This window comes from Acomys russatus, chromosome 3, assembly GCF_903995435.1.
Source record: "Acomys russatus chromosome 3, mAcoRus1.1, whole genome shotgun sequence".
In the NCBI taxonomy this organism is placed as follows: domain Eukaryota; kingdom Metazoa; phylum Chordata; class Mammalia; order Rodentia; family Muridae; genus Acomys; species Acomys russatus.
In genome coordinates this window covers 9,749,223-9,764,358 of record NC_067139.1, presented here as the reverse complement: position 1 = coordinate 9,764,358, position 15,136 = coordinate 9,749,223, and the positions used below count along the sequence as shown (strand labels likewise).

The 15,136-nt window shown below is 46.1% G+C and overlaps 1 protein-coding gene across 1 annotated transcript in view; it reads right to left on the bottom strand.

The window, feature by feature from the left end:
- Positions 1–514: 514 nt before the first annotated feature.
- The window catches only part of LOC127209626 (cytidine monophosphate-N-acetylneuraminic acid hydroxylase), a 45,980-nt gene continuing 31,358 nt past the window's right edge, over positions 515–15,136 (bottom strand). Inside the window, exons 10-14 of the mRNA XM_051169315.1 lie at positions 12,714–12,854; positions 8,995–9,169; positions 6,989–7,105; positions 4,420–4,535; positions 515–656 (exon numbers count right to left, since the gene is read on the bottom strand). Coding sequence (XP_051025272.1) covers positions 581–656; positions 4,420–4,535; positions 6,989–7,105; positions 8,995–9,169; positions 12,714–12,854 — 625 coding nt within the window. The 3' untranslated portion in view covers positions 515–580. The remainder of the gene's footprint in view (positions 657–4,419; positions 4,536–6,988; positions 7,106–8,994; positions 9,170–12,713; positions 12,855–15,136) is intronic.

The following is a 15,136-nucleotide window of genomic DNA, read 5'->3' as shown; positions in this document are numbered from 1 at the left end:
CCGTGCACTTTTAAGACATGGAATATGTACTTGGAGAGGGAACCATCAACACATAATAAATACAAATGCATGGGTCAGGAAAACTAACATCCCTATAGCATGTGTTCCTTTTGTTCACGTGCAGGTGGAAACAAGCCTTGTAACACCACTGATGAGACCCTAGGCCTGGCTGTGGAAAGGGTACATCTGACTTGTGCCTCAAAAGCCGATCTCAGGCCCCATCTCAGCCACTGCTTTTCACAACTCTCTTTCCCAGTTGTATTGCTCTCCCCCAACCCAACCCCACCCTACCCTCACCCTCCTCTCATGCTTAGGCTGTTTCTCCTAAGCAGTGTCCGGTTTCCTTAGCAGTCTGTGCTCACCTCTAGCCTTCCAAAGAGTCTGTGGACCCTGAGTGGGTGCTCTCACTAGCTGTCTTATAGAATTATGTTAACAGCTCAATGTCCTCATGTAATTCCCTTTCATGATCCCCCTGGAAGTCGGGTTTCCTGTAATTTAGGTGACAGAGTGAATGCATAAGATACATGGCTAGAGTCTACCAGCTCCACATGGCACTTACGTGGGGCATGCCAGGCTCAGTTTAACCACAGTGCATCAGGAATAACCTCCAGTTGGGTGGTGTTAGAGGGAGTTTTATCTGAAAATGATTCCAAAACCTGCAGGAAGCAAAGCAGAGAGACTTGAGCTTTGAACACTGATGCCTCCTTGCCTGGCCAGGACTTTTTTGGTGCCTGGTCTCGGCTCTCCCCAGAAGACAGTGTTGGCCTGCTGTTTCAATTGCTGGTGCATCTGAGAGTTTTCAAGGCCCCCTGAAGCATGATGGCCATCTGTCATTTTGTGGTGAGCACAAATGGACATTCCCAATAATGAAAATTACATTCACACAAGACACATCAAAGCATGTGGTTGGAGTATTAGTGAAGGTGGCCATATCCCCTTAGATGCAGGAAGGTGAACCTGCTTCCCAAAGGATGGCCTGGCTCAGTGCTAACTGGACTCAGCAGTGACACACCCAAGAAATTACCGCAGGAAAACACAAAGAACATGCCAAAAGATACACACACGATTCATCCAACCATTGTTTCAGATGGTGAAAAGTTAGAAAAGGCTCAATGACCAAAGTCTGTAAAATGAAGTCTGAATACTGGCATATGGTATCAGGTAGTCAGGCCCTAAGATGACCAGGAGAGAAAAGATATAGTGCTGTAGGAGACAACTGGTGGCCGTGCAGGTCTAAGCATGAGGACAGCATTGTCCAGAATGCAAAGAATGAGCAGTGAACTTGGAAATAGGAAAAGACAGGTTGAATAGATACCAAATGGAATTGTTCTGTTGGAGTGAGGATTATTTCTGGTCTTAACTTTTTGTATTTTAAAATATTTTTTTTAAGGCAAAGGCAGGCAGATCTCTGAATTTGAAGCTAGCCTGGTCTATAAAGTAAGTTCTAGAACAGCCAGGGCTACACAGAGAAACCCTGTCTCAAAATCAACAACAATAATGGATCCTGTTAAATAGGGCTGTGACTACTTCTCAAGATTCTCTTACACTTGTGACGTTTGTTCTCAAAATACAACATAAGCCAGATGTGGCAAAGGGTCAATCCTGTAATCCCAGCACTTGAAAGGTAGAGGCAGGAGGGTCTTCAATTCAGGGTCACTCTCAGCTACACATTGAATTTGAAGCCAGCTTGGGCTGTGTGAGTTCCTGTTTCAGTCCTTCCAAAACCAAACCACAAGATAGCTCCAGCATCCGTATCTGAGATAATTCCAAGGTGAACTGTTTGTATACAGAAATGATATCTCCCCCAAAATTGCCACATTCTCCTTTTTTCATCTTAGAATAAGTAGTTGGGTGTAGGCACAGCTGGTGCTCGGCACCTGTTTTTGCTCAAGAGCACTGGTCACAAAAAAATAAAAATAAAAAAAGCACTGGTCACTCACTTGGGCCCACAAATCGACTAAAGCAGGGTGTGAGGATTCCACCTCTACCTTCACTCTGTGTCTGTCTTCTGCTGGGCTCTGCACTGGCATGTTAACAACTAAAAGGTATCTGTCTATCTAACCTAGCTTATCCTGCTTCAAGGCTGAAGACACAAAGACGACTGACTCACTATCCTAGACTGTGGTCACCATGGATGCCACAAAGAGAAAAGCCCCCCCCCTCCCAGAACACACCTCTGTACTTCACCACAGGGACAACTATCCATTTAGTGGGTGAAGCTGTACCAGGCTCAGAAACGACCCTCAATGAAGAGATAGAAAAGTTGTTTTTCAACCCTGGCCACTCAGTACTTTCCAAGATGGCCTCAGAGCTGTTCTATTCTTTCTGAGAAAAACCACACCCTCATACCTGTCCCCAGTGCCTGACAGCACATGATGTCCCAAGCTGAGCTCTTGCCCCTCAGGTATAAAATAACTAGTAACCAATCATTTTAAAGGTCAAATAACCAATCATGTCTGTACTAAGTTGTGTGTCTGTAAGGGTATTTAAACCCTCTACCATTACACAACGAGGTCTTTCCATCTCCCCGGATATTGGTGGACCCTGACATGTTGGCTCAATAAAATTCCTTTGCTTTTGCATCGACTCTGGACTCCGGCTCTCAATTGGGCTTCCAGGAATAGATTCAGGTGATCGGAGTCTAACACTTGAAGGAATGGGCTCATTCCCGCAAGTGACGGCAGTAAAAGGTCTTTTTCCAACAACTTCACCTTACAGAACCAGACCGAGTTAATGGCCCAGTCAGACCACAGCTTGGCCTGAACTACCTGACTGTGCACTCTTCTGCCCTACCCCAATTCTTCCCCTAATTAAAGCTGAAACTCCTAACTATACCCTCAAGACAGATTTGAGCCACTGGTCTCTTTTATCTGTTTTTCTTTATGCAGCCAACATCAGTGTTCTATGACTTGCATGTGCACACCATGGAGAAACCATGCTGACTCTTTTGCTGTTAATTAGCATATTGAGACAGAAGCTTTGGGGTGGGAGGCAAGAAGAAATGTGGGGTGTCCTGTGTTTTTGCTCAACAGCAATGACCACATGTGCTCTGTTGACAGTGAACAAACCCTGAATGACCCAACTGCAAGAGAAAGAAGATGGGCGGGAAAACCACCTCTGGGTGACAGGTGGACTGTTTGCGGAGAAGCTGCAGAATGTCTATACTGGTGTGGTCCTAAAACGCTGTGCTAATGTCCTCCCCCAACAACATGGGACACACTGTTGAAGACATATATCTATAGGCACGTGGTTACGCACAGGCACAGAGCCCTTTTTATCAAGAGTCATGCGGGGAGAGGGTGGGGGGAGGGCAGGAAATGGTTTCATAGGAGGGGCTGTCAAAACTACAGTGGCTCTAACAGATGCATCCTCCCACACCTTTTACCTTTTCACGTACAGTTTTAAGACATTCAAGGGGAGGGGGGAGGTGTTGAATGTGGCAGCTCGCGTCTGTAATCTCAGCATTTTGGAAGCTGTGCCAGGAGGATCATGCTACTAAGTCTGAGAACAGCTTAGGCTATGCAATGAGCTCCAGGCTGATCTGGCCTATAGAGTGAGGGCCTGTCTCAACTAACCAGCCAAGCCAAGAAAACCAAAATCATAAAGGAGATAAGTTTTTAAAAAAATTAATGACTATAATTGCAGTCCACCAGCCAGAGGATCTTACTTAGAAATTCTAATTTTTTAAAGTTTTATTCTAATTAGTTAACTCGTGTGTGTGTGTGTGTGTGTGTGTGTGTGTGTGTGTGTGTGTGTGTGTATGGGTGTGTGAGTGCATGCCTGTGTGCATGTGGAAGTCAGAGAACAAGCTTTAGTCATCATCTCTGTGCCCTTGAGATTGAACTTACATCAGCAAGTTTAACAACAGAACCCTTTACCACTGCCCTCTCTCTGCAGCCCAGACATTTAAAATAACAGGAATTTTAAAACTCAAATGTCTACACCTTTCTAAGGGAGTCAGTGTTGCCAATACGACAACTTCCTCCTTACTGATCTTGTGCGTGTGAAGACAGAAAATTGTTCTTTCTGAGACTCTAAATATGATCTTAACAGTAATATGCAGCTTACAAATATAAGGAAGCACAAATGCAGTAGGCCATTCCTGTAAAGTATCCAGTCCACAAAACACCGAGCTCAAGTCTTTTGTTAAGAAGCAGAGCCAGACGTCCCGGTATGTACCTTCCTGTAACCCCAGCCTGTGGGAAAGTGTGAAGTAGAGGCTGGAGTTCAGCCTGGGCTACAGAATCACATGCTATCTTGAAAACAGAAGAAAAAAAAAAAAGATGGAGCCTCTCCTATCTGTGCTAACACAGGCAGCCACTGACTCCATTTTCCTCTGCTCCCCTTCCGCAGCCCTTCCCCTCCCACCGCCCTTCCCCTCCCACCATGCTCCTAGGCATCGAGCGCGGGCAGGCTTACAGATGATGGTATGTGTCCGGATCCCGCTGTAGTCTGGTCTGGAATCCGATGTACAGGTCATCCCACAGCAGGCCATTCTTCACCACATGCCTGATGACATCCACGCGGCTGCGGATCTGAAACGGAAACAGAGGCTCTCAAGGTGCCCCCCCCCCCCGGGAAGGTGGGAGTTCATTCCCTCCAGTCCTTAGGAGAAGCAGCTGCCATGCTGGCAGGACTGAGGAGGACAGAAGTCTCCTGGGCGCAGGTTACAGGCTGGGCACAAAAGGAAGGAGCCCGATGCACAGGGATGCGGAGGAAAGCGGGGCACAGATGAGAAGCCGGGCCCTCTGGGCAGATCAACAGCTCTAGTACAGGACTCAGCTTTGTGGCTTAGTAACTATTGCCTCAGTTTCCTCGTTTATAAAGTAAAGATAAATGTGACGTTCCCCATAGGATTGTGTTGAGAAACAAGTGAGTCTATGAACAGAGAACATGTAAAAGGAGGTTTTGTACACTGTGTTCAATAAATGATGCTATTGCTATCGCTCAAGCAGCCCATGTGCCTCCTCCTGAGACTCAGAGGCTGATGTACACATGCGTGTGTGTGTGTGTGTGTGTGTGTGTGTGTGTGTGTGTGTGTGTGTGTTTGTCTGTCCAGCCTGTCAAAGAGCAGGGTTACCCTAAGTCAGGAGGTGAATGCCACTAAGGAATCCCCTCACACCAGGGGGTAAGAGGATGGGTCTGTCCTTTTAGATACTGGGCAGGGCCACACCCCAATGGCAGACAGGCAATGGTATCATAGGTAGGCAGACTGAAGCAGGATTCTAACACCAGCTTAGGGACAAACCTCGCTTTCTGTGAGTTTGTTTTCTAACTCCTTTGAAGGTGCTGAGAGTTAAATGAATCTAAGACAAAGGACAATAGCTTTGGAAAAGCAGCCAGGAAGCAAACCTGGGGCCCAGAAACCCGTGGCTACAGTGTGGTGGATTCCCAGCAGAAAGCTTTCCTTCTCTGACCCCAGGCCTGGGTTTCAGTTGCCTATAAACATTGTTAATGACAGGATAAAGGAGAGAGGGGTCTTGTACCCTAGCCTGGTTTTGGCTTCCTGGTGTGTGGAGTTCCAGGGCACTCCCAGGGTTTGGTCCTTCCTGTGTTTTGTGCCCTTATGGCTTCTTTGTAAGAAGGGTACATTTCAAAGCACTGTTGTTTTGAAAGCTCTGCTGAGTCACTTGCATTGGTTGTGTGGTTATGGGCCAGGAAGGCTACAAGTGTTTGACAGCACTCACTCGGTTTGCCTCTCTGTGTAACCTGCTCTGACATTCACCTTCAGATTTTGGCTTACTCCATATTTGAGGTCTATAAAACATTTAGACTCATTCTGAGTTCATTGCTGCGCCACGTGATGCTACGTGGTGTTATGTCTGCTGCCTAAGGTTAAGTAGCCTGTGCTGAGGGATGGAGATCAAGATTCCCAGAGAGGAATTTGCTTTCACCAGAACTTAAGCACTCTTTGTGGGGATCTCTATGATAACGCTATTATATTTATATTAGTTATATACACAAGTATATTACATATATTTATATAATATGTTTAATATAATAATATAACCCTGGATTAATAGAACTTTTAATGGATCATTTTATATATTAGTCTTTATTTTTGATAACTGGCTTCGGGGGGACACTGAAAATGTCATGGCTAAAGCAAAGGTCTCTTCACAGATTATCTAGCTGAGGTTCTGTGAGGAGACCATGAAGTACCCAGGAGAAAAAGTCACCCCAGTGTGAAGACTCTAAAAGGTTAATTAACTGATTAAAATTCCATGATTATGGAATGATGTAAAGCACAGTCAACAGTACCCCAGGCCCCCTTCAGCTCCTTTGGTGGACGCCCCCTGCCCACCTCTGTGTCTGCGCCAGCGTTCTCTTGTGGCCACCCACTGCCCACTTCTGTGTCTGCGCCAGCGTTCTCTTGTGGCCACCCACTGCCCACTTCTGTGTCTGCACCAGCGTTCTCTTGTGGCCACCCACTGCCCACTTCTGTGTCTGCACCAGCGTTCTCTTGTGGCCACCCACTGCCCACTTCTATGTTTGCGCCAGCGTTCTCTTGCCTAGCAGACAAAAACCTTTGGAATGCATTAACTTAGCGGACCACAAGGTTCCACCAACCCAAAAGCTAAGGATGTCATCAGAGAGCCTGTGGTGTTGATAGCTCAGCACTCCCTGCTTTGCTGTGACCTGCCTGCCTGATGCTCCCTTTGGGAAACCCTTTGACACCAGATTTTATTTTATCGTGAAGTTAAAGACCTCATGAATCATCTCCACACCATAGCATGTGGAATATGGAACAGTCTGTACTTGTGTTCCCAGGCTATGGTCGCTCACATTTGGCTCAGGGATAAGTCATGCCTTGCTGGGTTTGAGCTGTGACTCTGAGTCAACAGGAGGACGTGGTGATGGGAGGAAGGGAGAAGGGAAGACTCAAGTGATAGAGACAGGAAGAGAAGGGAGTAGAAGGAGAGGGGAAGGGGAAAAGGAAGAGGAAGAGGAAGAGGAAAAGGACAGATCCCACCTGAGGAGTGCTCACCTCTTCATAGGGATGCTCCCGGCTAGGCCTTTCTTTTGGAAAAGACAAATCTAGGAAGTCCACCAGGTAGTCATACCCTCCAGGAAAGGGGCTGAAGTCTTCGTCTGTTTCAATCATCTGTGCAAAGGACAAGATGCCAGATGGAAGAGGAGCCACCAGGTGGTGGAGGTCTTCAAGAAAGTCTAAGAATAAACACCCTAAAATAGCATTGAATTGAAATGCTCCCTCCCCCCTGCCCTCCCCCCACCACCCCTCCCCTGCCCTCCCCCACTGCTTTACTTTTCCCTTTGGTCTGTTTCAGCTCCTCTCTTGAACTGACAGCGTTACACTTCATCTGTTACATCAGCAAAGCTACTTCCTGTCACCAACTTCGGTGGCACAGAGCATTACTAGCGACGCGACATCAAGGGGCAACAGAAGCTTTCAGACGGGAATGTCTCACATCATATAGCAGCTAAACAGAAACACATTCATTGAGCCAGGGAGACAGCTCAGCAGGTGAGGGTGCTTGCCACCAAGGCTGGCCACATGACTCCACTGCCTGGAGCTCACATAGTGGAAGGACTGAAGTAATTACCGCAAGTTGCCCCCTGACCTCCACACACTCACCGAAGCACAAGCACACACATGTACTCATGTGCACACACACACACATGCACACACACACAAATAGATAAGTAAATAAATCTAATTTAAAACTTTAAAGACATATAATCATTTAAAATTCTAAAGGTTTCATTTCCAAGTTGATTACCCAAGTGAAAATATCATTCAGTTTCCCAGGGCTTTGGGTTTCAAAGATGGTTTTCATAAAAACAGTTGAGAGCTAATGTAAGGACCAACATTTTATAATATACCTCTTCTTCTTTTGCATCAGTAAAAGAAGAATGTTTGAAAGCCTCAAATATAGAAATGACTTAATCTTGAAATAATTCATCCCAAGAAGGGAGGGGAAGCATGCATCTTTCACCAACACACACGCTCACAGGGTGTTTCATTCACCATTGAGGAGGGAAAATAGGGCCACAGGCTAGCACAGAAAAGCGTGCTTCTGGAAAACCATGGCTTTGGAGTATAGCAAGTGTGACCTGGTATTAATGCCCAGGGTCTGCACAGTAAACTAGGGAGTTGTCCTCTCCTGAGAGCAGCCTGTTGGTGATTGTGGGTGCTGCCCACATCCTAGTGTTATCCGAGACGGCTGCTTGTACAACCTCAGGGACCTAACAGACGCCAGGTGTGGCAGGTGATCTATTGCCCTGACCACCCCAGGCCTCTTCTTTATCTTGCCTCCCTGTCTGCTAGGTTTGACTGTTCGGGTCCTAGGAGTTGAAGCTCTGGCACACCTCGAGGGGGAGGGTCAGCGGCATCTATCCTAAGCTTTTGGTTTGTTTCTCTGCGCATGCACGCTGGGACTAGCTCCTGTTCAGCACTGCTGCCTGCCTCCTGCTTTGTGCCATTTGGTCCTCAGCACAGTTGTCAATAGGAATTAGCAGCTTCTATCTCACACTATTCCAGGTAGATGCCACTCTGCATGGACCTCACCTCACAGTTAAGCATTCCTGATATGCCAAACAATGTCAACTATCACAACCACAGGGGAGCTGGGTGAAGAGAGTACAGTAAAGCACACTTAAAAGGGGAACGCCAGGGCACAGGGGTACAGAGGACAGAGTTCCAGGACATGGAAAGTACCCAACCAAAGCAAAGGATAGATGAAAATGCTATGAAGAAATCTATTATTTTTATATGGTGATTTAAACTTTTTTTTTTTTTTTTAGTTCATGATGATAGGAGAGGGGGAAAAAAACTGCAAAAGCCAAACTAAGCTGTGCTTAATGGGCTCTTCCATTTCAAAGGAGAATTATCACATGGTTGGTTCACCTATCCTCTGCTTGACGGTGTGTAGGGCTCCCCCAGTGCTTGTTAGAAAACAAACTGGAAATTAGGGGTGCTGCAGAGATCTCGAAGTCAACAAGAACAGAAGCAGAGACTATTTCTCAGCATACCCTGACCACCAGGTTGTAATTCTTAAATCCAGCCCAAGTGAAGTACTCTTTTATCCAGGATGAGTGAAGGAAGATTTCATCTCCGACAGCAGAATTCAAGATCTGCAGGTATGGGCCAAAGTCCCAGGAATCCTTGTAAATTTTCGTCCCTTCTGGAGGCTCCACGATGCCCTTGCTTAAAGACACAAAGATGAGGAGGATCAGAGCAGCAGGTCGGGGAAATTACGAAGGCAAAATCAACACTTTGAGGAAAACACTGCCTGAGGAGTAGCTTTGAGACCAGGAGATGATTGGGGGGGAGCGGCGTGTTAGGGGGCCAGGGGTTGCCTGGCCTAAGCCACACTGTTTCCCAAACACTACTTAATGAGCAAGTCTCCCAAGTCAGATTTCATTGACTAATCTTGTGTGTGTGTGTGTGTGTGTGTGTGTGTGTGTAGATGCCTGATTGGGACCCTTTGGCTCCAAGCAAATGAGTGATGGAAATGTTGAATAGGGTCCCTGACTTTGTGGATGGTGACACCCAGAGGCCTCTGCATCCCAATTAGGACAGGCATTTGGCAAAAGCAGCCAAAGGAATGGAAACATTCGTGCTGGGAGTGGAGGCTCCCAAGCAAAGAAAAACTCAAAAGCTAAGCAAAACTCCCCCCTACATAAGCCATCAACAACAGCTGGGGAGTAGGCGCCCTGTGGAGAGCTGCTCACAGGTTGGTCTTCTTAGGTGGCCCCTGGGTGAGCCGCCTTTGAGCCAGCCATGCTTCTATAAGTGAGCCCAATAAATTCACTGGTCCACCAAGCCACACTTGGGTGGAACTGGCTCTTTGGCTTGTTAACGATACCCTTCTGGGTTGAACAAATGCTTGTTCATATCTCCAGGAAAAGTCAGGCCACAATGGTACCCAGTAAAGATTTGAGCATATAAATGACTTTAGTCTATAGGAATTTGTGCCGTAGATATCTTGTGCTCTATCTGTCAATCAAACCCCGGCATGCAGACAGACGTGTAGTTTTATCTTTAACTTTGGTTAGTAGTCCAGACAATCCTAAAGCCCGTTCATCCTGGAGAGACAGGTACCTACGTGGGAAATGGACTTTTGGATCTTGAGAGAGTGATAGGATGTGAACTGAACAAGGAAACAAGGCAAACACGCTGGTTTGGAGGCAACAGTAGATCCCTGTGTTCTCAAAACTTCACTTTGAGTCCATCATATCCCCAAGGCTACAGAGGCACCAAACATCTATCACTTCTGAGATACACCTCCAGTCTCTTGTAGCTCCTTACCGGATGTCAGTTTGAAGTCTCAAGATTTCTTCCTGTGGGAAGCCACAGCTCCTCCCCAACCCCTGACTACATAGGCCTAGCCATCCTTCAGCTCTCGTGCACTCTCCTCTGCAGAGCTGAAGTGGTTTTGGAAGCACAGCTCAGGAACGGTCCTTCTTAGCTTTGGCATTTTCTGTAGCTCTCCTCATCCACAGGTCCAGGAGGCCATGCTGACCCTAGCCTCCCTGTGCTGTTCCTGCCTCCTCTTTCCTTCTGCCTTCACTCATCTGCTCTGAACTCGGGGCTGGAGGGCTCCCTGAGGACCAAGGCTTCCTCCTGGCTGTGTCCTCCATACTCTTGGCACCTGGTATCACAGGTCTCAGTGAACATTTGTCAATCAATGCATTCATATACTCACTGTACCTTTGGTCTATGCCCTGCCCTTCTCCAACTAGGCCATTGCCTGTGACTAGAAAATCCAAGCCTCTCTTTCCCTCTTGCCATTTCCTCTATCTCGTCTATCACTTCCTTCCTCTTTCTTTTTCTGTCTCACTTGCACTTGTAACCATCTTCTCATCCCTAAGACCTGGCTAGATTCACTATCCCCTCTTCTTTCACAAGGCAGTTTAGCCATGGTGTCCTTACTGTATGTTAGCACTACGGTGCAACTGGACTGTCTCTTGTTTCCCAGAATGCTTTGCGGTGACTCTATCTCAGATCTGTTGTGCCCTGAGAATTCCTGAGGGGAGTCCTGTATTTATCAAGGGTACTGGTGACTTTGATGGCTGTGTGATCCTACAACCACATGCTGTAGGACACATTGACAGGCCTGCACTATGAAGATTCTGGAGGTTTTGGAAGATGCCAAAGAGGAAGAAAGGCTCTTGAAGGGTGAGTAATAACAGAAATAATCAAGCAACAGGTTTACTCTTTAGCTGAACAGCCAACCTCTTCCATTACTGGAACACTTGGGAGCTCGCAAAGAATTTTAAGCAATTATAACTTTTTTTTTTTCCAAGACAGGGTTTTTCTGTGTAGCCTTGGCTGTCCTGTACTCACTTTGTAGACCAGGCTGGCCTTGAACTCACAGCAATCCACCTGCCTCTGCCTCCTGAGTGCTGGGATTAAAGGCTTGCACCATCACGCCTGGCCCACAATTATAGCTTTCACAATTTAGAAAGATTGGCTTGTCAGCAACAAAGAGAGGGATTTCTAGTATTTTGCCTATAATTCATGTTAGAATTATTTCATGTGGGAGTGGGGTAGGGAAGCAAGGCCTCAGTATGCAATCCTGAAACAAACCTGGCTGGCTTTGAACTCTTGGTGGTCTTCCTGTCTCCTCAAGTGCTGGGATTACAGGTATGAACCATCACTCCTCGCTAAGAACTATTTCTATCAGTCTGCAAAGTTATTCCACAATAAAAACTCTTACTGGACGATGCAGTATACTTAGTGTTTATTACTACTGTCGACTTTCACTTTTTTGTGTGAAAATATCAGTTATGACCAATGGCCTTAGTTTGATGGCCGGTCAGAGGACTGTGACCTGCAAATTGAAAATCACCTGCATGGAGGAAGGCTTGGGACTGGAGGGGCACAGCAACAATCCAGGGAACTATGGGGACAAACCGTGAGTGAGCTGTGGAGATGATGAGAGCGCGGTGGGGAAGGCTGAGCTGGGTGATGGACTGAGAGAGCCTGTGAAGCTGACCGGCTGTAGTCATATCTAGGAAGTCAGCCCAGGGTTAACACCAGCTGTCCAGTGGTTCCCTTTCTACACATGGGTGGGAAATTTATGACTCTGTGGCTCAGGATGTGTACTTATGAAACCATAGGCCTCTCGAGTCAATGTTAACTCTTTTGGAATTGTATTTCCCTGTCTGATATTTTGAAAAGTGCCGCTGCTACTTTTATAGGTCATACATGCACTGATGCAAGAACTGCCTTTCTGAGCCACCCAATATGGGTGTTGGCAACCGAACTCTGGTCCTTTTTGGTAGCAGCAAGTACTTTTAACTGCAGAGCCATCTCTCCAGCTCCTACATTTTACTCTTTAATAAGGTTCTGAGGTTGGAAGCACGTGAGCCATTATACAGGATGAAATGCTTGGGAAAGCTGCCTGGTTTAAATGATAATTACTAGTCTATTTTATTTGAACAATAAGACATATTTATTTTTCTTAAGCCAGGGTCTCAAATAGTATAGTCTGGCCTGATCCACCTGCCTCAGCCTCCTAAGTGCTGGGACTACAGGAGGTGTGTGGTAGCCTAACCTGGTTCTGAGATTTCTATTTTTAAAAGTAAGATGGGGATCTTATCAGGTTAGGAGCTTAGCACGTTACTGGACAAACAATGTTACTGCAGATGAAGGACACGTGGAAAGTCAGGAGGCGAGCTCTTTACCATCATATTACAAAAACTATGTAAGGTGTTTTCATCTCGCGTAAATATTTAAGCCAAACCTGTCCGTTGGGTCCTTCAGCATCCTGCCCAGGTCAAGGGTAGCTCCAGGTCGTGGCGTCCATGTCACCACGTCAGAGTTTTTCTTGATGAGATTGTTGAGCTGATTTGGGTCATTTTTGATGTTCGTCTCCTTAATATACCTAAGAAATAGGAGTGTTCCCAGATGAGAAAGTTTATTCTCCAATGTGTGTGGCAGTGACAGTGAACATTTATTCTCCAGTGTGTGTGGCAGTGACAGTGAACATTTTGTTTTACTCCTTATTCCCACTTTCTAATTCCCCTCCATACAGACCTAGGAAAAATTAAACCATATTTGGGCTAATGTCCCTAATCAGTCAAGGAAGTATATATCTTTTGTTTTTTAAGGCCACTTAAGTGGTGACTGGAATTAAGTTAGAGAAACCATGAGTAACTATTTTAAATAGGCTGTAACTGCATATGCATGTTGAATATCAACTGAAAAGAAAACTATTTCTTGGTAGAACTAGTTGGCTTACTTGCAGTGAGTGCCTCATGAGATTGCTCCTAACACCGTGTTCATTCCCTAGAGAAGGAAACAAAGGCTGCATACCACACAGCCTGCACTGGCCTAAAACCAACGACAAGGTCCTGGGGCCTTTCTCCAGCTTTCACAGTAAAATCTGAGAAGTGTCTGTGTGCAAAACCGTTAAAACTGTACCTGGTATTCTTAGGGCTTGCTGGCCAGCCCAGCAATGACAGACTGTCTCAAAAGCACAGGTGGACAGCACCTAAAGAACGGCACTCAAGGTCAACCTCTGGTACCCACAGACATGAACATACAAATGCTGTATTCTTGTGTGTGTGTGTGTGTGTGTGTGTGTGTGTGTGTGTGTGTGTGTGTGTGCATGCACATGCTATGCCCTTGTGTGTATGTGTGTATGCACATGTTGCATGTGTGTGTGTGTGTGTGTGTGTGTGTGTGTGCATACCTGCACATTCACGTAGAGAGAAAGGGAGTGGAAAAGGAAAAACAAGAAATGTTCTGAAGTTTTGAGATTCACTCACTGCAGAAGAGCACATATCCTCAATTAGAATTCTTCCTGAGGCCTGGCTCCTCTTCTTTTATCGCCTCACGCACGAAAGGTAAGGGTTCTACCACTGTACTACATTGTTAGCACAAGATCTAGAATTTAATTATGCTATCAATCAAAGTTGGGCATTCCCCAAATCACACTCCTAACCACCACCTGTCTCAAACAACTTGTCAACTTCCACACCATACTGACATTTGTAGAGCCAGAGGAAAAGGACGTGTTGCTGTGAGTCACCCAAGAGTTATTTACACATGCATTACAACTAAAGAGAATCTGGCTTCCTTAACCTGCAGGTTGGTTCTCTCGACCTGATATTTAGTCTAATAGTTAAGGAGGACATGAGCTAACATCTGTGTTTCTCCCTTGAAAACGCTGTCACTGCCCTAGGTGTGGGGTATGGGGGCTGCTCCAGTTTGTCCACAGCTGATAACTGCCTGGTATGATCTTTGTCAGCTGGGAACTGCCTCGTGGGGCGGGGGGTTGTCTTTGCCAGTTAGAATAAATACAAAAGCTCAGAGAGAGAGAAAGAGAGGAAGGAGGGCCAGGAGAAGAGTGCTTAGAGGAGATGGTTGGCGGCAGAAGAGAAGGCTGATGCTATGTTTGCTTTTGCTGGATGAATATCCTGATGATAGAGGTTGCTATTGCTCCAGAGAACCTGAGGACCCTAAACAGCAGGAAGTAGTCAAAAAGAACTATGCCCCTTCTCCCCACTAACCTTCTTTCTCTCCTGCCTAGACTTGGCGGGGTAGAAGGGAGGCAGAGGCACTAAGAAACTCCAAATAAAGTAGGTTAAAAAAAAACAAACAAACAAAGCCTACAGTTTTCTCTAGTAGATGCTTGGTATCACTTTGAAAAACCATATATTCTGCTACGCTGGGCTGAGATCTTTATACATGTCAAACATACTCACAGAGGTTGTGGTGGTGGTAAATATTTCTATGTCCTCCCTGGTTCTTTGAATTCTTGGTTTTTTGGAACACTGGAAGAAGAATGTTAAAGCCTCCAACTGCACATGTGGGTTTCCGTCTCCCCTGTGGGTTCTAGCAGTGTGTTTAAGGATCTGATGTCAGATACACACACACACAGAGAGAGAGAGAGAGAGAGAGAGAGAGAGAGAGAGAGAGAGAGAGAGAGAGAGAGAGAGAGAGAGAGAAGACTGTTCTGTCTCCTGAGAGAGCTGACATTGGTGAGCTGACTTTACTATGTTTATTGTAAGCTACCATATAGGTCCTGTTTAGAAGCCTACATTCATTTGGCTTTCTTCTTCTGCACTAACTTGTTGTAGTCTTTTCTTTCTTTCTGTGCTATTATGTTTAAAATAGGTTGGTTGTGTGTGTGTGTGTGTGTGTGTGTGTGTGTGTGTGTGC